This window comes from Salminus brasiliensis, chromosome 3 (assembly GCF_030463535.1).
Source record: "Salminus brasiliensis chromosome 3, fSalBra1.hap2, whole genome shotgun sequence".
NCBI lineage: Eukaryota > Metazoa > Chordata > Actinopteri > Characiformes > Bryconidae > Salminus > Salminus brasiliensis.
Genome location: NC_132880.1, coordinates 8,715,666 through 8,738,244, shown reverse-complemented (window position 1 = coordinate 8,738,244; position 22,579 = coordinate 8,715,666). Strand labels below are relative to the sequence as shown.

At 40.4% G+C, this 22,579-nt stretch overlaps 2 protein-coding genes across 4 annotated transcripts in view; one reads left to right on the top strand and one right to left on the bottom strand.

The window, feature by feature from the left end:
- The window catches only part of fbxl6 (F-box and leucine-rich repeat protein 6), a 10,252-nt gene extending 1,179 nt beyond the window's left edge, over window positions 1-9,073 (bottom strand). Inside the window, exons 1-9 of the mRNA XM_072675372.1 lie at window positions 8,989-9,073; window positions 6,343-6,895; window positions 6,020-6,178; window positions 5,795-5,858; window positions 5,268-5,399; window positions 4,932-5,039; window positions 4,703-4,816; window positions 3,358-3,589; window positions 2,066-2,306 (exon numbers count right to left, since the gene is read on the bottom strand). Of these exons, the coding sequence (XP_072531473.1) occupies window positions 2,066-2,306; window positions 3,358-3,589; window positions 4,703-4,816; window positions 4,932-5,039; window positions 5,268-5,399; window positions 5,795-5,858; window positions 6,020-6,178; window positions 6,343-6,878 (1,586 nt within the window). The 5' untranslated portion in view covers window positions 6,879-6,895; window positions 8,989-9,073. The remainder of the gene's footprint in view (window positions 1-2,065; window positions 2,307-3,357; window positions 3,590-4,702; window positions 4,817-4,931; window positions 5,040-5,267; window positions 5,400-5,794; window positions 5,859-6,019; window positions 6,179-6,342; window positions 6,896-8,988) is intronic.
- Window positions 8,878-22,579, top strand: slc52a2 (solute carrier family 52 member 2). Of its 3 annotated transcripts, XM_072675371.1 has the most exons (5): window positions 8,878-9,231; window positions 15,568-15,711; window positions 16,772-17,627; window positions 18,785-18,908; window positions 20,446-22,579. In XM_072675371.1, the coding sequence occupies exons 2-5, from the start codon at window positions 15,582-15,584 to the stop codon at window positions 20,653-20,655; spliced, it is 1,320 nt and encodes a 439-aa protein (XP_072531472.1). In that variant the 5' UTR covers window positions 8,878-9,231; window positions 15,568-15,581; the 3' UTR covers window positions 20,656-22,579. The 3 variants fall into 3 exon arrangements, with proteins under 3 accessions (XP_072531472.1, XP_072531471.1, XP_072531469.1); XM_072675370.1 differs by lacking the exons at window positions 15,568-15,711; window positions 16,772-17,627; window positions 18,785-18,908; window positions 20,446-22,579 and adding exons at window positions 11,277-11,339; window positions 11,590-14,653 and having other exon boundaries at window positions 8,886-9,231; XM_072675368.1 differs by lacking the exons at window positions 15,568-15,711; window positions 16,772-17,627; window positions 18,785-18,908; window positions 20,446-22,579 and adding exons at window positions 11,218-11,339; window positions 11,590-14,653 and having other exon boundaries at window positions 8,886-9,231.

The window sequence follows — 22,579 nt, the reverse complement described above, 5'->3', positions numbered from 1 at the left end:
ATTGAGACATTGTCAGGACCATACGTACACCTACTCTTGGATCAAGAGTAGCACAGACCTGACACAGACCTGACTTTTAAACATAGTCCACATGATGTCAATAGAGTTAAGGAAAGAACTTTGGGAAGACCATCCCAAAAGCTTAATGTTAGCCTGCTTTATCCACTCCACAACCATTTTTGCCCTCTCACTCAGTGCCCTCAGAGGCCGCGATAGCCCCACTGAAAAGGGCATCCGTCTCGCTACTTACATCGACGACTGGCAGCGCAGTCAGAATCAGAGGCGAGGGAACATACATAACTGCTCACAGAGCATCTTGTGAAACTAGGGTTTCAAATAAACACAGAAAAGAGTGTGTTGATTCTGACCCAGCACATACTGTACCTGGGACTGTCGCTGGATGTCGCTTCAGTGTCTTTCAGGGCAAGCCTGTCTGTGGAGAGTTGTGAAGCTCCAAACGTGTCTGGATGCATTTTGAAGGGACAGCACGATCCCATTCCAGTCTATTGGGAATGATGGCCTCAGCTATAGATAATATAATTTCAGTGCTGAGTGGCCTCGCCCAGGCTGGACCCGTTTGCGCCACGTGAGCTGGAGAGTGAAAGTTGCTTAATAGCTCCACGTTGGCCAGACAAGCACTGGCTGGCAGAGATCAAGCAGACCCTCAGTGGCAACCCAAGGCCCCAATATTTCATCCACACCCAGAGTGTCTGGCTCTATTTGAGCACAACAGGATTGCCAGCCAATGTTATTGAAACCATCCAGAGCACCAGGGCTTCCTCCACTAGGTCTCTATCTCTAAGTGGCGGGTGTTTGAACAGTGATGCTCAGATAAATCCGAACTTTCAGTGTTCTGTGGGGGTTATACTGTCTTACCTTCAAGACCTGACCTCATTTTCCACAGTTAACGTGTACCTAGCAGCTATTGCTGCATGTCATGAGGGCTTTGAAGTGTGCCGCTTTATGAAGGGGGCACGGCGGTTGTAACCTGTCTGCAAGCCCCGGTCTCAGTCTTGGGATCTGTCTTTGGTGCTTAAGGCTATGTCGACTGCACCCTTTGAACCACTGGACCAGGTGGATTTAAAGACTTTGTCTTTCAAGATGGCACTTTTATTGGCCTTGGCGTCAGCTAAGCGTAAATACATGCGTTCTCTGTCCACTCCTCATGTGTTTTGGTGTAAGCTAGACACAGGAAAAGCGACAAAGACTTTCGCACTGGATTCCAGAGGCGATTGCTTTGGCTTACTCCAGTAAGGGGCTAGTGGTTCCCTCGGGTGTCTGTGCACACTCTACGAGAGGCGTGGTGACCATTTGGGCGGTCTTTAGAGGACGTGTCCTCGCCTCATACGTTCGCCAGATTTAAAAAATTGGACATGACAGCACCTAGTGTAGCGCACACGGCGCTGAGCACTGGCTCGGAGATGGGACAGTCCCAGCCTTTTTGAGGCTTCGTTGTTTGACAGTTGGTCAGGGCAGGCTTGTCTTGCAATATGGGAGTAAAAATATCCCATAGTAAGACACAGAAATGAACGCTTGAAAGAGAACCTAAGGTTAGTGTAGTGTTAGTCTAGTGTAACCCCGGTTCTCTGATAGCATGAGTGAGGTGTCTCATCAGACCACCCTGCTGGCATAATGTTCTTGGCAGCTGTTTAGAGGACTGTTAGGTCAACATTTAAGGAGAATACACAATTTACTTCACCTGGTCTTTCCTAAGGATGGCAAACAAGCCATAGCCTTAACAAGGTAATTGAGCTCCAAGAACTTGATAGAAGTTATCTAAAAGTGCAAATTTTTTACATATTTTTTTTTAACTTTATACCTTTTGGAAGTCTGTTCATCTTCTACTCCCAGAAACAGAACTTTGAGCAGAGGTGCATAAACATTTGCATACCACTATACATAACAAATAAAAGAGCTTTGGAAGATTTGTTCTCTGTACCTTCTTTTTTTCTCCTAAGTTGTGGCCAAATGCAAACTACACAAAAGTGCTGCTGAAATTAGTTCTCATGTAAGGGTGCTTTAACATTCTAGATGAACCCAGTTGCAGGCAGGACCACATTAGTACCTGAGTGCAGATGAGGTGATTTTTGTCCCACTGAGATTAAGGGAGCGAAAGGCATCTACTTGCGGGCCGTGGGCCAGATGCCCTATTGCAATCTCCATGTCCTCCTCTGTGAAAGGCTGGTTGGTCAGATCCAGCTCACGTAGGGTTCTACTCCATTTCTGAGTGAGCATATGGATTCCTTTGTTGGATGCCACCATGACATTGCTATTGAAATACAACCCCCAGTATAAACACTCCAGATCTAAAACAACAGAGAGAAATAGAGAATGTGTGGTAAATATAGGCCACTGGGTGGTGAAAAGGTTACATTTTTTTTTCCAACTGAAGAGCAAAAGGTATGTTTAAGCCTACACAGCATTTGACAAATCACACACAACAGGAGTAGAGGTACTCTTTGGTAAAATGCAGCAATAAATAAACATTTTCAAAAAAATTAGAAAAATGATCTTAGACCCGTTGGCAGACCTATGCTTAAAGCTCTATAAATTTTAAATAATGTACACTGGTATTAATGAACCTTCTCATACAGGTCACCTTCCTCTTCATGCACTCCTGTAGTCGCATGTTTGCCATGGTGCCCAATCCAAACAGATCAAAATTTGCCTTTGAAATACTGTGGTTGAACAGCTGACTTTATATGCATACATTTCTGATGACTTACATGTGAGACAAACCATAATTGAGAACACTGTAGAAAAGATAACTGAATACACTCAACTTATTACCAGGAGATTTACTGGCACACTTGTCAGTGTAATTTTTTTTGCCTTTTGGTTTAAGATGGTGATCTGTTTTTAATGATACAAGCAAATAAGGTAACCATCATGGTAAACCTGCCATGTGTTTCGGCACTGCATGCACAAGACATTGTTTCTGCACTGCATGAGACATTCTACCGGTGCTTAAAGATTGCCACTGATGTTTAAGCAACAGTATTAAACAGTAGAAAATTGGCCTAGGCTCCCCCTACAATCACAAAATGTAATTCGTGCTTTGACCTACCACTAAAGGACATGTTTTTCAGGACAAGCTGAGAGAAACACAACCGTCAGTGAAAGAAGCTTATGGACTGAGGCGGTACAGTAATATTACAGGATTTGACACACATATGACCACCCGCTTCACAAAAGTTACTTAGTGCAGTTAGCAGTGTGCTGAGCCTGGAGTAGCAATGACAACGACTGTATTCTCCTTAACAACATAATTCAGTGGAGAATCACAATGATTTTGAAGCTGTTTAAGGTAAAAATGCAACATATTGATGCTTTTTAGAAAACATCTCCCTTCTTTACCTTCACATGGCAGACTGTAAAGCCCTGTAGCTGTTACGCGAGAGCAGCCTCGGAGGTCCAGCAGCCGCAGGTGGGGGGAACCATGAAGAACGTTGAGCAGGTCATGATCAGTCATAAAGGAATGAGAAGAAGAGGCTATACACAATTCCTCCAGCATGGGGAAGCCTGGTGTGGAGCTGGGCGTGTTGCGTATCATTTTCGGAATCGGGCTAACGTTCATCAACCTAAAAATCTACACCAGAGAAATAAAAGAGTAAATAAGGAAACTGCACAGCAAACTAGAGGGGCCTTGACTAATTTTAAGCTTAGAGTCAAAAAAGGTTCTTACTAACAAACAATTAGCTTGATGAACATTCAAGTAAGCATTCAGTGGTTTTAAGCCATTATTCCAGTTTCCATTATTACATGTTCAACCACAAAATCTGTCAAATTTGTTTCACACGTTCTTTATGGTATTACTTGATTAAGCATTTAGATATTATTCAATTGCATGAGGATTCACTTGCTAACTGCATGACAACTGTGTCTAATCTTAAGATACATTTTTGAAATTAATATAACAAGAATCCTTTTTAGTTGATCTTAGTTGCCCATTACCAATAACAATAGAAGTTACTGTGATGATATATACAGTAGTGTGTAGAGATTTTAGACACTTAAGCACATTATTTAAAACACTTATCTTGTTTTGAACATTTGAAAAAATGTTATATCAAAGGATTTAACAGATTCACAGACATAAACACAGTAAATAGTAGCATTAATTCCTCATTTTGAAAGTAGTTGATCTCTTGTCATCTAGTTTGACCAACAAAGCTTAGTTTTAGATTTCACATGGATTTGTTGAATTCCATCACAAGCTCACCTGATTTAACATCATTTAACACTAACTTACCAAACCAGGTGTTGGAGCACTATAACCACATTTTTGTATGAATAGTATTCATATTTATTCTTATATTAGTGTTTTACTGAGAAAAAATAACACTTACTGCCCAGATGAGGATTTTTAAGTCTTATTTTTCAAAGGTGCCTAAAGCCTTTGCACATATGTTTGTAAAGGTTTGTACACTTGCTTGATAAATATTTTTGCAAATATAAGTGTCCAAGTATGGATATAAATTTATTATCACATTATCTACTTACTAGAAACATACTGTGTGCTATTGTCTATTGTCTTTCCGTTTTTCTGTCTGGTCTTAGCTACGAAACATGACAGAAGGCAGCAGGTATAAGTGGACCGGTACGAAAGAAAATTAACATGCCTTAAGTTTTCTGATTAATCTGCTTAAACTTACAGATTTCACAGATTCCAGTGCATTTTCATCACTATCTAGCACGGTACCTGGAGTTTGGGGCAGCCAATCTGCAAAGCCTGTATGCAGATAGGAAGTGGGCAGTATCCACTGTCTAACTTTGTATTGATTTCCAACACTCTGAGCTCTGGACAGCAACCCCTCTGCAAATAAAACATCACATTATTTTACTTCTGTAACATAGATCAATGGTGTGCTGCCGAATTGCATTCACATAGAATTACATTAGTGTCATTTAGGAAAAGAAAACTGGCTTACACATAAAACATTAAGAAGTTTGTCACTTTTTGAACTGCGAGTGACAAAAATCCGTTTAAGTTGATTTCCATATGTCTCTACGAAGGAGACTAAGCCATCGTCCTGAAACTGGATCGTAAAGATAAACAAACACAGAAAGTAACAATTAAGAGCCTAATAAGTGCAAATTTTATTATTATACTTTTTTGTTATAAAATAATTTCAGAGTAAGACAAAACACAGTGTAATAATAAATATTTTCTGAAATGTGCACTGGATTCCTTACATTTAATATCTTACATTTAGTCTAAATGGCTCTGACAAACAGGTTTAACATTCCAGTTATTTCAAACAAACCTCTGTGTGTTGAACATTTATGCTCTCCAGAGACGGACAGGAGGAACCAAGATTCTGAAAGGCCTCTTTCGTCACGCCCATGCAATAGGACAGCTTGAGGGACTGGAGATTTGAACAGGATCCTGCGACTGTCTAAAATAAACCGTTAAATAAATCAATCAAATAAATAAATTAAAACTAAAAATAAAAATAATAAGTCGCACCAGTTGATCATGACCATAAGCTAGCTGGATGTGGTCAGCAACATATTACTAGGCATTTTTAGGAAAGCAAGAGGATATTGGAATGTCACTGGGAACAGCAGAAGAGCAGTATTTTCATGTGACTATTACACCAACTACTACACCAAAATATAGGAATGGACAGTTATATATACATATATATATACACATATTCAAATGAAAAATATTATACCACTGGCCCACAACTGCCACAATGCATCTTTAAACATTTTATTCTGTTATTTTACTAAATTAAGCTTCACATTTCTTGCACCGAGGAATATATTTTAAAATATTTTTCAATACCTGAACAACATAGTCAACATGTTTTTTCCAATGACAAAGCGAGAACTCCCTCAGCTGGGAGAACCTTAGAAAGAAAAAAAAAAAGAAAATTAATTTGGACAAAAGTAGTTTCATTTGATGCAGACCAGATCTTAGCAAGTGCTCGTGACCTCTACAGTTATTCACACAACCTCTTGGTTGGAGATGTGGCTTAAGACTGTGCTGAATACTAACAACACCACTGACCTGTTTTGTGCTAGCCAGTCTATAGTGTTCCTAATCTTCTGTTCAGTTCCAGGTAACTGACTCTTACCAGGTTCAATCCAGCAGTAGCCAATGGACACACTGCGCCACAGGGTTGGTGAAGATGCAGCACTATTCCATAGACGGCAAACTCTGCCAACCCTTTTAGAGGATAAAGGTTACATTCATGTATGTAACAAAACTGCATCCAAAAAATGACAAGGTAGCAATAATTCAGGCTGTCAAAACAGTCACTGAAGAATAGAACTGATTGAAGCTGTGATGTGACGGACTAAGAAGCCTGACTCAGTAAATAAAGACCTCACCTGCAGAGAAAAGGTACAGCACCATCTTGAAGAACTGCCATCTCAAATATTTTAACCAGCACCTCCACTGGCAGATTCTGGCCCCAATCTGGGGAAGAGCCCTCCACTTCCTCTAAATGAACATCACTGACTGAAGCTTCCTTTTTGGCTTTAGGAACTTTGGGTTTGGGGGGGCATTTCTTCTTTTTGACTGGAGTGATTTTTGTCTTGGCTTTCTTCTTCTTGCATCGCTTTCGTTTAGGCTTCCAAACACTGTCAAACTGGTTAATGTTCGATATAATGAGGAGCATGTCCTCTCCATGCTGCACAGTATAGCTGGGTCTCGGGGCTTGTCTGATCTTACTTTTCTTTTTGGTCTTGCTCTTCTCAGGTTTGAGTGAACTGGCTTTCCTTTTCAGGGGCTCTCTTCTTTTGGCTGGTCCTACTTTGGCTGAATTCACTTCATCTTCAGAACCCGGAGCGCTGATGTGCTGTGAAGATGGACCACTGACTGCAGTTTCATCAGGAGCAGGCAATTCTTCATTAATGCTATCCATGTCTGATGAAAACTCTTCTGTGAAAAAAATACAATATTCCTATATTTTTAATACACTCACTAACCAATAAACATTTTCAGAGTGATTTCGTGTAAAATGCTCCATTATGGAGAATCTTAAGTTTGCTTTATGCCAGTTTTGAGATGTTTTGGAAGACATCCAGTATTAACAAGGCCAAACATTTCATGACATTTCATGGGAACTCACTATTTTTTAAGATTTTATAGATTTTAAAGTAGTCTTTAAAAAAACTACATGACACAGGGGTCCTAAATAGCTCATGGATATCATGAATACTTTAAAGACTCAAAAACTGATTGGCAACAAAAACAAACACTTCAAAATATGATGCTCATTATCACAATCATTATCTATAAAATGACAAAATATGATGAAAAGTTCAGGTAGACACCAGTGTCTCAGCGTGCTTCTGTGGCTCTGTTACCCTCTTGCTCTCTCTCCTTTTAATTCGACTGTTATAATCAGATCTGCCAGAGTCGTCAGCTACACTAGGATATTGCTCAACATTCTCTGCTCTCCATGAATCCATTCAGAAATAACTTTTTTTTACCTTCTCAGAGTAAATGGCTGCCCAATCATTCGCCCCGACCTAGTAGACTACTGACCGCTGGGGTCTCCTTTACCTGAATCAGATTAACTGCCACCCACTGGATTAAACTGTTAAAGATATCCTGGATACTTTGTGACGATAAGTAATTTCATGAGTGCCAGGCAGGATGACAAATACGAAGTAGCTTTATGATAGTAACTGTTTCTCTCGGGAATCTCTATGATTTGAGGCAGTCATTGATTGTTGTTTAAATGGTCAGTTGTAAGGACAACCCACCAAATAGCATTTTATTTACTATCCAAAAATAGGAACTGGTGTGCCTTTTGAGTTTTTAATGGGATGCTTCTAATAGTAAAGACAAATAGTGGTAAATCTGGAAAAAAATGAAGTTTAATTTGGTTTGGTTGGATGCAATGTTCTGCCTGACCTTGCATCTACCTTTACACCATGAATTTAGAGCTGGCCAATCAATCTATCTCGCTATACTGTTCATATAACTTTTTTTTTTCTGGTGTTGCCAAAAGGCAGCTTTACTGAGTCAGTAATCAGTAATCAATAAGAGAGCAAGACATCAACAAGACATAAAAAGCTAAGACCCCTTGTAAGCAAGCCAAAGGCGGCAATGGCGAGGAAAAACGTCCTCAGAGCTGGAGGAAGAAACGTCGGGAGTAACCGAGTAAGACTCACAAGAGGGACCCGACCCATCCTCTTCTGATCAGAACTATTAATAAATGATTGATGAAGTCACTGAACCATCAAGACTGTTGTACTGCTTAGGTGTGCAAAATAATCATAACATCATAATGATAATGGTGGTTGGTGTGGCGCAACAGATAACACCCGTACCTGCCAGTGAGACTGGGGTTCGATTCCCGGTCTGGGTGACTATATGTTGCACTACACCAATAAGAGTCCTTGGGCAAGACTCCTAACACTACTGTACATTGGCCCACCTCTGTAATACTAGTAACCTTGTAAGTCACTCTGGACAAGAGCCTCAGTTAGTTAAATGCTGTAAATGTAAATAATATAGAATAACTAATATGATCATAGTAGAGGTAGTATGAGTAATGTAAAAAAGGTGTTAATAATAATAAAATTAATAATAATAATAGAGGCAGATGGTGAAAGTCATGTCAATTTTAACACTAGGCAGCTAGTCTGACACGAGTGGCCAGTTAGCATTAACATCATTTAGGAACCGGATCGAAATGATCCAAACAGCCCTGCTTAATTCTCATTTACCCGGCTGGTTCTGGTGTTTGGGTGGCTCTTAACTCTTCTCAGTATGTCTGAGGCATGTTTCTCCCTCTGCTTGCTTGGCAGACCTTTATTTCTACAGCCAGGCTTCAAATCAACAGCCTCGGGTTGAACATGCCACTGTTTACTAGCTATAGCTAGCCAGATCGCTAACTACCTAGCTAGCTAGCTAACCAGCTAATACACCGGCAAACGGCTAAATCACCAAATGTAACTGGTAGCTATACACGTCTATAGTCATTATTGTTTAGGTTTTATTTTCAAATAATCGCAACTTACCCACTACAGCCCTCAATCCTCCCACAGCTTGAACCCTCCTTTGTTTTTAGCTACAGCTCGTTTCCCGTGGTGCTCTAGGAGCGCTAGCTAGCTATCTACGTCAGAGCCCGGGGAGCCAATGCAGCGTTCCCAGCCCTCCTCACCCTCAGCTCCCTCAAACGCTTCTCTCTGCAGGCTTAGAGGAGGAGGAGGAGGAAAGCGCCTTGCCTTACGATCAATCTACAAGCGAACTAACCACCTAAGGTGAGCAGCACTATTTACTGAGTATTTATCTGGCTAAACGAACCGCATCGGGGTTGTTAGCAAGCGCTAACACTAGCACTAGCACTAGCTAGCTGCATTGTGCACGGTTCTCTCTCAGCTAGCTATCTACATGAGCGTGAGGGACTGGGGGGGACACAGACCCGCAGCGTGGCTGTTTTGTTGTACTAGGAAGCTGTGATTTGTGATTTAAAGGTTTGCGAGTCAGTTAACGTGTAAATAAAATGCGTTAATAGTCTTTTTTTCCTGTAGGTAGAAAGATCCTTGAGGTCCCTCTAGCCAGCCAACGTGAGCTAGGTTAGGTCTCCTTGACGAGGGTCGGTTTTTTACCAGGCGTATTCATTAACGAGCGAGCTAACCAACTAACTAGCAAAATGAAAATAATATACACAAATAAAATACCTATTTAGCTATATTTACTGAAAACTTTTTTTTTTGCGTTTTTTTTTTAAATTTTACTAAAATTCACCAGTGTAAATAATAATAATAATAATAATAATAATATAAAGCCCACTGCAGAATGTATCTACTAGCTAACGTTAGTAATGTGGCTTGTACTGTAAATGAAGCCTTAGCTACTATTCTATAGCTACATAGCCTGTGGAAATCTAATGACCCAGCATTAAAAACACTGAGGAACAGGAACAGTGCTTGGAGTTGTGGCACGTGAGACAGCTGACCTTTTGCACAGTTTGGTCACCATCTTCCCACCGATTTCAGTAGCACTGAGTTTCTTATTAAAGGGCCTGTCCAGTGTTCCCCACTATGCACAACCCTGACTGAATAGACTACAGTGATTTAGTAGGGTCAGTCCCAAGACTTTTGGCCATGACTGTACACGATCACTAAAGGTCTGTGGACACCTGCTTTAATGAATGCATTCAGCTACTTTGAGGTGCACCCATTGCTGGTGCAACACAGGTTGTCCAGTTCCTGTGGGGAAGTACTGAAGTACTGCTAATAGAATAGGAACCTCTGTAGCAGGTGAACATCAACCTATTGGCACCGTGGCTGATGTCAGGGGTGGACTTGAGGGTATGAAACTGTGGGACTGTTTTCTGGAATGATGGTGGTGCTCCTCTATCCAGTACTTTTGTGCATGAGGTGGGGTGGTGATCAACGTTCAACATCCTGACCTCACTAAGGCTCTTGCTGCTCAGTGTAATTCAATGCTCCAAAATTTGGTAGAAAACCTTCAATGGACAGTATGGCCTTCAATGGCTCAGAGGTTAGAGCGCCGGGCTGTCGATAACAGGGTTGTGGGTTCAATACCCGGGCTCGACAAGCTGCCACTGTTGGGCCCTTGAGCAAGGCCCTTTACCCTCTCTGCTCCCCGGGCGCTGGAGTTGGCTGCCCACCGCTCTGGGTGTGTGTGTGTGTGTGTGTATGTATACTCACTGCCCCTAGTTCACTAGTGTGTGTGAGTGTGTGTTCACTACCACAGATGGGTTAAATGCGGAGGACACATTTCGCTGTGCAGTGTACACTGTACAGGGACAAATACGTGCACCACCCTTTGATGATATCTATGTAATATTTAGCGCACTGTAATTTAATTTACCCCAATAACAATAACCGATCTTCATACTGTCCACCACTAGTGTGTCTAGTTGCACTTTGATTTACTGTTGCATGCTCTGTTTTTCAGTTATGGAAAATCCATCCACTAGTACTATAATAATAATAATAATGATGCATGAGTGTTTAACAGGTGAACATAAATAGTGTTTATTAATCAAGGTACCTTTTATACTCTGCTTCTCTGCTTCTGGACTGAGTGGGTGGGTGAATGGATGGATACAGGCTGCTGATTTGACTTGTGAATTTATTGTAAAGCCTGTACTTCCAAGTTTTTCGCTGGATAAAACCCTATTCTAGTCTTGGAACCAGAAGAGCAGGGTGAGCAGAATCTGGGCCGCAATTTGTTTCCGGTAATACTAAAACCATTATCTGACCTTTATTTGGAAGATTGTGCTCCTCCGGATGTTAAAAAACCTACTGCCCAAGTCCCCACACTTTTTGTGCAGTTATGGAGGACCTGCAAGACGATTTCAGTGGTCCTAGTGCCAGGAGTATGGCTGCAGAATTAAGTAAGTACTGTTTGCAATATTATTTAATTTAATTTAATTTTATTTTTAAGGCTAATACATTGCAATGGTAGTGTTTTACATTTTACATTTCATTTTTGTTACATTGTAAAATGTGCACTGCATTCAATTTTTAATTCAATTTAATAATGAAACATTTAGCAATTGTAAACATACTTAGTTTTATATGGGAACAGTGTTGTCAGTTTTAAAGCATTTCCAAGTTTGCTTTTGTACACTTTTATTTTTGCAGAGGATGACTTCTACTTCAAACTTGTTGATGACTTCCATGGGCCTCAGACTGGTGACCTACTGGGTGTAGCTGAAAAGCCCTGCACAAACCGTTTGCTGATTCAAGCAGGACTGATGAGAGAGGAGAATGATATTCCATGGGTCAATGTAGTAAAATGGCTTCAGAAGATTTTTCCAAAGGTTGGATCAGCAGATTTTCATTGTTTGATTGAAAGGAATACCGAAACTGCTATGAGCCTAACGGGAGATGCCAGGGAAAGCTTTCTTGTGTCGGATGTTAATTTTGAATTTGTTGGCCCTATCTGTCATAGCATTGGCATTGGCAGAACAGATTTGCTGGAAATGTCGGATTTTTCGGATCACGCCCAGTCGACGGACGTTACCAATGGGTTAATATTAGAATTGACCAGCTTTATTGCACGAGAGAAACTTGACCCAGTTGTGTTGGTGTCATGGCTCCGTAATTTTGATGCTACATTCTGTAGTGATGGCAAGATCCAAAAAGCCAACAAGCTTCTTCAGGCCAGTCTACAAAGGTTCAGGACCCAGTACAGAAACAGTCAGAGGAGCAGAAACAGAAGCAGTGGATTGTTTGATGAATTTCTTCAAAGTCCGTTTGAGTTCACTTCTGATATGGATGACCCTGAAAACAAGAGGGTGAAAATAACCAAAAGGCTTTTGAGAAGGAAACCTCTTAAATTGATCGAGCAAGAGTCTACATTCACAGTCCCTAAGATCAAGGAGGAAAGCGAACCCTTTGACATCTCAGAACATAATGTTTCTCCTAGATATAGGAAAACCAAACATGGGATGGAAGCAGACTCCTGGCAGCAGCCTAACCTGGTTGATGTGAAGGAGGAATATGATCCTGAAAGTATGAGTTGTGAACCCACACAGGCACAAACACTGGACACTGAAGAAACCCCCCGAATTGACACAGGTGACTGTGCTACTCTACTTGATACTGCTTTTCTGTCTTTACAGAAGCTTACAGAAATGTACGGAGGAAAGAACGATAGTGCTAAAAAGGTGTCTATGGATCTCCTCAAGAATCAGTTTTCTCTGATGCTCACTGAAGATGCTGGCATGAAATGTCTGAATGAGAAGGTCAAGGCTCACACCTTGGCCGAAGCTACGGCGCAAGCCCCCCACTGTGTTGTTCCCCTTTTGACTTTTCTTCAGTGTAACACTCATTTCTTCTTTGACTTTGTTGACGCAGTTGAAAAGCAGATCATGTCATTTGAAAGAGAAATTGTGAGCAATACAGGGGATAAGCTTGGACGGGACAACAACCCAGGGTTTCAAAGTTTTGTTAACTTTGATGAGAGCGCTGTCACCCGTTACATCAGCATGGCCTGTGAAATTTTATGTCCGAGAGAAGAAACTGCCAACAGCTACCGCAGGCACTGGCTTGCCTTTTGCATTGAGAGGAATAACCCTTCCACGCTACCAGTCAATCAGTCGAATAGGTTCGTTAACTATTTCGAGGCAGCAGCCGGGCTTGTTCACCATCACAAGGACGTTGCGCTATTTGTGTCTGACCTGCAGCAACTAAATGATGATTCGAACATCGTTTTGGACAGTGTCAGTGAAGATGCCAGTGATGAGGCCATACAGACTCTCGTCTGTGTGGTAGCTGTTGTGTACTGTAAAGTCTTGGGTCCCTTTTGGCAGCTCCTGAAGAGTGATGCACAGTACATGCACTTCAGTAAGTACGTTTACTGTCTTTACAAAAAGCTCCTGGAGTGGTCTGAAGATGCCGCGGTTTTGCTACAGCCTGAGGCCGAGGCCAATGTGTTTCTCCAGGTTCCGATGCAAGAGAAGAATTTTTCAGGGGTGTTCAGGTTCTGCCAAGCAAATGCAGACAACCAGTTTGGAACACTGATGAAAGTATGCCTGCAGAGGCTGATGAAGGTCCTTGCGGCTGTGATTGAGGAAGATTTGAGAGAGTTCCTACCTGGAGGTAAATACTGCAAAGAACCTTCTACAGAACTTGCAGTACAGTTAGCAGATTGTACATTTTCCCAGCTGATGGGTGAGTACCCCTTCGGTCACACATACTCCTATAAGAAAAACAGACCAGATAAAACGCATGTTTATCCAGTGGGTAGTGGAACAGAGGAGCCAAAGAGACTGCCCACTCCCTCTCTCCAGGAGAAGTTGGCTTCACCGGAAGTCCCTGACGGTCCTTTCGTTAAGCGAAGGAAGTCAAAGCCATACACCATGTTCGAAAGAGCAAATCTGCGATCCCTCGACAGATTGAAAAAGACGACGTTTAGCAAGTTGATCGACCAAAGGCAAAAAGCTCAAAGGCAAGACCAGTATCACAGGAAGATGATCGTTGCTGCAGTAGCTAAACATGGCGGTCCATGTAAAAGCGTGCAAGATGTTGATCGACTGCTCATGAGAATGGAAGGATCACACCACACTCTGAAACGAGAGGCCGTCCGGTGCGAGGTAAACTACCAGAAGTTTATTGTTGGCATCAGAGACAAAAATCTCAATAACGTAGGCTTCTCTTTGTCAGACATGACTACCAAACTGAAAGCTGTCTTGCCAAGTGAGAAAAGTTCAGCAAGCATCATCAGCAAACCGACTACAAACGTTGTCATCCATGTTGGAAGTAATACAACTGCACCCGACACATCAGAACCACAAGAAGAACCCACATGTCCACTTCCTCAACAAAGCAAAGACATTGATGCGGAGAACAGAGGCAGAGAGGTTGTCGTTGAGGGTCAGGAGGAGAATGTTGATGATGAGCTTTCACCCATTTCTTAGCTTGAGGGAAAAGAAGGCTGGCAGCGCTGAAGTAGTAGGTATTTGATAAGACTAAAACCAACATTGATCTTATTGTATTGTTTTGTGGGGTTTTTTTGTTTGTTTTTTTTCTCTTCTTCAGGAGTAGTTCACTGATTTGCCTAGTTTATACTACTTTGGGCTTCCAAGATTTGTTTTCTACAGTCTACAAAAAAAGCATACATGTGTAATATGTATACGTTTCTCAGAGATATTATTTTTCTATGTATATATTGCTGTTGAAGCTGTCATTTTTATTAAAAAAACATTTGAACTAATCATTTTCAGTGCTTATTATTCAGTGTTTATCAAGATTTGGATTTGTTAATTTTGCCCATAAGTTATTTTTTTTACATCACAGCTGCACTGTAAAACTAATGAAATCTGAAATCTTTAAGAAGTGTCTTAATTCAATCAAACAAGGAAAATACAGATATTGCAGACATGGTAGACACATCCGTACTCCTAGTGACAAGTTGTTTTAGTTCTGCTCAAATTGGGGACACTTTTTGAACTTTTTTTTTTTTTGGTCTGCCCCAGGATCTTCTGGATGCGAATTTTCAAACCAAACAACGTGAAGAAATCTGAGTATTCCATGTCTGTTTAGTGTACGTTGTTGTTACAGTGCACTGCAAAATTCGGCACTGAGTTTTATTTTATTTTATTTTATTTATTTATTTTTTATTTAAAAAAGACACCCCTGCACAATAGTGCCCAAACAACCCCAAACCTGTGCACTATATAGTGAATAGGACACAGTTTCAGACACAGCTCAAGGTTGATCATTTAAGAAGTCATGTGACTTTGATCATATGCCATCACAGCTTGCATTAACTCGTAGCTTAATTGACTTTCATTTATTTGAGGACATTAGGGCTATGTCATCCTAATATATACACTCATACAGGCATAGGTGTCAATGATTTACTTAATGCCATAAATGTACCATCTAGTCGCACGGACATTAATTTCAGATTTTTCCAATTACACAAATGAAGCCATTCAGGTCTGGCATGTGTTTTTTTTTTTTTTTTTTTTTTTTTTTTTTGTGGCTTATGGTATTTGCCATGACCATTCAAAGACACTGAATATGAAAAGCATGTAAGTCGATATAAACGTATGCTTTAAAGTTTTAAAAACCACTGAGAAATAATGGGATAGGTACTCTTTGTTTTGTCAGAGGCCTGCAGCTAAATGGCAGATATGTGGTGGAATCATCCAGTTGTAACACACGTTCTGGTGGCCTTGTTTGGAATGGGATCATGGATATCTGTAAATTCACTTTGGCTTCAACTGCCTGTGGTTGTAAGCATCTTACCAGAAGGTAAAGTATCTCTTCTTATTTATCTCTCTATATATTTACAGCACTGCGCAGAAGACAAAGTCCACATTTCTGTAGTTCATTTCCAGCCCAAATAACTATCAAGTTCTTAATTTTCAGGGTCAGAAATGATACACAACTTACCATTGGCAGCCAGAGTTCAAGTGTGCACAATTAGCCTTTCTCTCTTAAGGGTGGGTTGATGGCACTTGCTCCCCACATCACTCCTGATGTGATGTTGGTCATCACAGGCGTCTGTTAGCTGCTGTATCGGAGCTGGGGAGGCAGTGGTTGGCTTCTTTAAGCCAGTGGATTACCATGTAAATAATCTACATGTGTGCAAAACATCATCTTAAAAAATGTGATGCAAATGATATTGTGACCATATTTTTGTTTTAAAAAAAGAGGACACTGGGGACATACGGGTACCCAGCGTAGTTAGGATATTGTGGCTGGGGGTTTCCTGGTATCCCTAAGTTGTAGGACCATGGCGGTTTGTTTGTGTGAGGGTGGAAATATCTCTCAAACCATGCAACTGCAGGTAAGGTTAATGTACACCAATACATACACACTTACTCATTTAGCAAGATCAATAAATAGACTTAATAGCCTTTGTTCATTTAGTTTCATTTGAAAGCCTCCAGCCACTACGTCGTAACTAGGGTGGAGACCCCAGGTCCTCTTTTTTTAAAAACATAAATATGGTCACCCTAGCCTTTGGGTCAGATAATTTTAGGATGATGATCAGCACACATTCAACCAGTGTACTGGCACTGTACATTAGTAACTCATTCTTAATGAGTTTTTGACTGAGGATGGTCTATGACCTTTGTACAGTTACTGTATGTAAAAAGAAACGGGTTGTCCTTCTGAGAGTGGGATATTGTCTTTTGTTGCGCGATGATTGATTAGATATCAACAGATCGAGCGTTTTCACATTTTGAGTGATGATAGGCTGTCAGATTAAGAAATGCTAATGTACCAAATGTACTGTCCTGGCTCAAAACAGCATTTAAATATTCTGCAGATACAGGCTTTTATTTTTCTCTTCCTCTATTTGTAGGATGGAATCTTCCAGCCTATCTCTCTGTGCTCATAGCCTTTGGAAATCTTGGACCAGTGGCCGTCACTTTAACCCACCACTTTGCTCCTGGACGACTGAATGAACGCCTGGTCATTCACAGCATACAGGTGCTCGCAGTAGTTGCTTCTGTTTTTCTTGCCATCTTCTGGTCCCATGTAACCACAGTGGCCGGCCAGCCAAGATCTGTGCCGTACCTTGTACTGGCGTTTGTGCTGTCGCTTGTATGCTGCACCTCCAATGTCACCTTTTTGCCCTTCATGTACCGCTACCCTCCAGAGTACATCCGCACCTTTTTTGTGGGCCAGGGGCTCAGCGCGCTCTTTCCCTGCATTGTGGCGCTAGGGCAGGGCGTGGGGAAACTGGACTGCATCGAGACAGAAAACGGCACGCAGCCTCACTATTTCAAAGAGAACTTCCCGGCCCAGGACTTCTTCTGGTTCCTGTTTGTCATGCTGACTGTTTCTGCCCTCTGCTTCCTCGCGCTGACCTACAGAGCTGTGACACCGGCAGAAGAAAAAGGAGCTCAGGCCACAGATGAACAGGCACAGAAGGATCAAGAACAGGAGGGACACCCGTTACAAAATGGAGGGTCGCCCGTGTCAGAGGAACAGGTGGAAGTGGAGAAGCAGGCGCCTGCTGTGTCGTTTTGGACTGTGAGCAACATATACCTGCTTCTGCTGCTTGGAATTTCCAATGCTTTAACTAATGGAGTTTTGCCGTCTGTGCAGAGCTTCTCTTGCCTGCCCTACGGAAGTATGGCCTTTCACCTCTCTGTTGTCTTAGGAAACATTGCGAACCCTTTGGCATGCTTTGTGGCCATGTTCATTCTGCTAAGGTGGGTCTGAGATGATCACTTGGTGCACTATCAGAACACACACTGAGTTGACTGTTTATTAGATTTACTTAATTTGTCGCTGCACTTGTTGGCTATTTTATAGGGTAAACCTGCAATCCAAAAATAAAGGTTCCTCAAATGGTTATTTGGGAGATGCAATAGAACAAAGAGTCTTCGCACTATTAAATAACCTTTACATCAAACCAAGCCTTTAGAAGGTTCTTTACCCTCACACATCTCTAGTACAAACATGGTTCATAATGGGGCTGAAAGTGGCTCTTCTATGGTAGAAGTCTTCAAATCTTAAAATCCAGTTTCTTTTCCTGGACTTTGTGATCCTTGCTAGATGTGACACTACGTGGCCAATCAATTACATCAGCTGTTTGCAGCTGTCCAGTGATTACAAAATCTGGGACTGGAAACTGGATTCAGGGTTCAGATTTAAAGACCTCCCCCACCATGGAGGAACACTTTTAGTTCCATTAGGAAACCATGTTTTTGTACTAGAGATGTGTGAGGTGTGAGAAACATTTTAAGTAACCCCTCTATGACAGAATCCAGTCTTTAAATCTAGACCTTGAATCCAGTTTCCAGTCCTGGAAATTACCTGGAAACAGCTGATGTCATTAATTGGCCATGTAGTATGACACCTACTAAGGATCACTAAAGTTCAGAAACACAAACTGAATTTAAGGTCCATATTTGAAGACCTCTGCTCTATGGCATCGCTCAAAAATGCTTATTTTTAAGAATGTACCACATTGGTTTACAGTTAGTGACTGTAGCCAGTCTGGTACTGAATAATTCACTTTCCTATGGCATTTTTATCACATTTATCAATGGAAAGAACCCACCATGGGAAGTAGATAATTCTCAGACAATCTGTAAGACACTGATATGATAGTATTTGGGGTGCTGGTACTAGAGTTCAGGTGTAGTATTGCTCTTGGATTTGTTTTTGGTAGTAACTAGAACTCTATGGTAGTTGTTCCAGATTAAAATGGCCAATGACTATAGATAAACAGTAGGTGTGCCTTATAAATTGGTAACTCTGTGTGTGTGTTAGTTAAAATGTGGTTTTGATGTAGTTTTATTTAACATGATTAATTTCAAATAAATTGTATTGAGCTTAACATGAGTTATTTATCCTGTTTTAGGTCTAATGCTGGTCTTGGTATCTTATCTCTCGTGGGATGTGTGTTTGCAGCCTATCTCCTGGCTCTGGCTGCTCTTAGTCCCTGCCCACCCCTTTTGGGAACTCATGCAGGAGTTGTTGTGGTTGTAAGTAAAAGGTTCATGCATTCATTTCACCACTTCTATACACTTCTACCTGGTCAGGGTTGTGGTGGGTTTGGGGCCTTCCCAGAAAAAAGGGCACAAATCAAAGGTGCACCAGTCTATTGTAGGATGGACCAAAAAAAAAAAAAAAAACACATAAAAACACTTAAATCTCATGATTTCAGTTACATTTTCTGATGAAAAACATTTTTTTTGTATTTACAAAAATGTGTTGTTAGTTTTACTAGATGTCCTGACCAAGGTTTTTTTTTCATCTGATTCCCATCTCTTAACAGCAGCTATCAGCCGATTCCTAATCCAATCTTTGTGCTTCTATAAATAATACAGCCCCACAACATAAGTAAGATGTGCTAATACACACTAATAAACACCAGTAAAATTCAGCTCCCAGTTCCTTTACAACTCTGCAGTCTGATCACTTAGTGTGGGTTATGAATGCGCCATTCAGAGCTGATCTAGAACCAGAGAAAGGAGTGCAGTTCTCCCGCTGGTAGAACAGAGCATTTCCACCATAGTTTGTTTTCTAACCAGGTGTAATTCAAGAGTAATGACAGGACAGGAGTAACTTTAGATCTTCCCAAATAATGGGATAATGGAATTAAATTACTTTGGCGTTGCATAGCTACAACCTGACTGGGTGGTTTGGGCAGCATGGGCAAAACAGCTGGAAATAGACCAACATTGTGAGTGAAGAGTTTAAATTCTGACAGATAAATTAACACACTCTTTAACTGCAGCTCTGTGTGCTGTGTGTTGTTGCTGCACCACTTTTACAGCGAGCTAACGCTAAGCTAAAGTTTTCCTCTCCGGGCCACCATAAATAATGCAGCAGTTACATTCTGCTGTTGAAATGTTCACACTGTAGCTGCAGCACTATTTAAGGTGGAAGTTAGAGTTAGCATTAGAAGCCAGCTATAGCTTTTGTTTTGGCTGCTAACTTCTAACATCACCACACTTTTATAAGGTCAAATAAAGCTCTGTTTTGTTTTACTCACTGAAATAATGTGTCTAGGGTAGTTTTTAAAAGATGAAAAGTTTGTTTGTAGCAGCTACGGATCATGTCTGTTAATGGCACCTCGAGAAAACCAGATGGCGCCTGGCTACAGCAAATCTAGGGATGGGAAGTGGAACCCATTAATGCCTGTGTCTGCCCCCAATCCCAAGTCACTGTATCGGATTGGGACATCCCCAATTTTTACTGTTAGTTACTTCGCTAACTACTGAAATAAAATACTGTTCAGATTTTTAAACCCTTCAAAGTTTGCTAATTGTAAGAATAGTAACTGTATAAGTAGAGCGAAAAGTTTATCAAAAGCCACATTTGAGGTGAAAACGGATTTATGTCAGCGTAACAAAATATGATGAAAGGACAAAATCAAGATTTTAAGATAAATCTTAAATCCACTGCTAAAATTGCTTTCAGGAATCAAACCAGTCATGGTTATATTCTGGTCCTGGAACAGAAGAACAGTCTAAAAATAATGTGACATTTTGAATCTGAATGAATTTCTCTCCTTAGGTGATTTCCTGGATCGTCTTCACAGGGCTGTTCTCCTATCTGAAGGTGGTGGTAGGCACTCTGCTGCATGAGGCAGGTCACGCTGCTTTGCTCTGGTGTGGAGTCTTCATCCAGGCTGGCTCTCTCATTGGAGCACTTTCAATGTTCCCCCTGGTCAGCATCTACCATGTCTTACATCGGGCTCAGGACTGCGTCAACAACTGCAGCTAGGTCCAATATGAGCACTTCAACACATTCCCTTTGTGCCTTTCTGTGGTGTAGAACTACACATGGTGCGAAAGTTGAAGGATGGATGAAAAGAAAATCTGGGTTGTTTCTACAAAAAATTTGCACTTCAGAATGATTAAGTGGCAAGATTTTTGGTCTGTGCTAATGATGACTTTTCTCAGCTATAACTGAAACAGTGCCTTTAGTACTCAGGGGAATAGAATTACCCTAATAAGCCAGATATCTTTTCAGAAATGTCTGAAAATGTCCTAAAACAATCCAATGAACAATTTAGCCCTGAGGACTTGAAATCTCTGACTTGCATAGCTTGTCATCTGTCAGGTTTTATAACAGTCATTTTTGGGTGATTTTTCATGCAAAATTCAAAATTCATATGAAAACATGCAGCTTTGTAGACAGTAGGCTGTATGTCTAGCTCTGACTTCATCATTATACTGTAAATCTTGGCAGATTTCTTTTGTAATTGTTGAAAAATGTGAAATACGTGCTGCCTATTAGCGTGCCGCCTAATATTTGCACTGCTGGTTAACTTCTTTGTGCATAGCTTGGTTGTACACAGCTCCAATCCCTTGTTTTGAAATAGTACCACTATGAGGCCAAAACAAATTACAAAAACATTCAACTCTAACAAGATTTATTCACCATTCTGTTTAAGTAAATGTGAGCTAAATATAAGAATTATATGTATTACTTAAAAGACCTAAATACTTCTTTAAAAACAAATCTCCAGAGTGGCATTAAAATGTGTACAATTTCTAAAAACAAAAAAAAGTAAAAGGTTCAGAGCCCAAACAAGACTAAATAGCAAATCATTTAAGTTGATTGCAAGAACTCTTAAGTTCAAATAGCTTATCCATTTATCTTGATTTAAATTTTTTTTTTGCTGTTGATGCTGTTAAAATAAATCATTAGATTTGTTTATCTGTCTAAATTGGCTTCAGAAATACTTAAACTAATTACATCTCAAATTATTTTTAATAACAATAGTGACCATCATAAAATGTAATCAACAGGGAATCTACTGTAGATAAGGGCGGCTTTTGTCTTTTGTCTTCTAAAATGCAGTCACTTAACACTTCCACTGCCAAAGGCTCTATTACTAGGCCAGTTGAATGTAATCAAAGTTACGCAATGATTATAATTTTCGTCAGCATTAAGTATCTCCTGGTTCTATCACTGTAATGTTGTGGATGAATGTTATTAGAAATGAATTTTTTTTCAGTTTATTTTCTTTTTTTGTGGATTTATCCACGAAAGGCCTCAGTTTTGTATTTGAATCATTCTTAGAATTTTGTTGTTAACATTTAACATTGGCTTTTTTTAAACTGAGGCTGCTTTTCTGAGATTACTTTTAGTTTCGGGTTTGTTCCATGATTGATCTTGGACATGAACGACTCATCCTAACTTACCTATATGACCATATCAGTATGTTACTTTAGGTAAAAGTTATTTTGGGGACAAATGCAAGAATTTAATGCTTTGTGGCACTTTTTTATGTTGAAAAATCCTGATTTATCTTGTTTTCTCTGAAAGCGGACTAAAGTATGTTTAGTACTTTAGTACATACGATTTATAATTTTGATTTTAAAGTTGCCGACTGGCTGGTCCACTATGTAGTGTTTTAGTTTGTGATATGGGATAAGGGAACCACCGCAGATTCTTTATTGGGTCTTGGATTGGAATCTTTTTGCACTTGTAATCATGTAATCAGATCTGAAAATGTTATTTTTGTTGAAATCTCTAAAACTGTTGTGATAATTGATTATGCAATTATTTGTTTAGAATTTGTGCAGATAAATGAAACAACCGTTGTTTGAACTTAATGCAATTAATATAAACAGTGTTAAAGAATGTCTTGCTTGCTATGATTCTGGGGGTTGCTTTAATAAAAAATACTGTTCTGCTA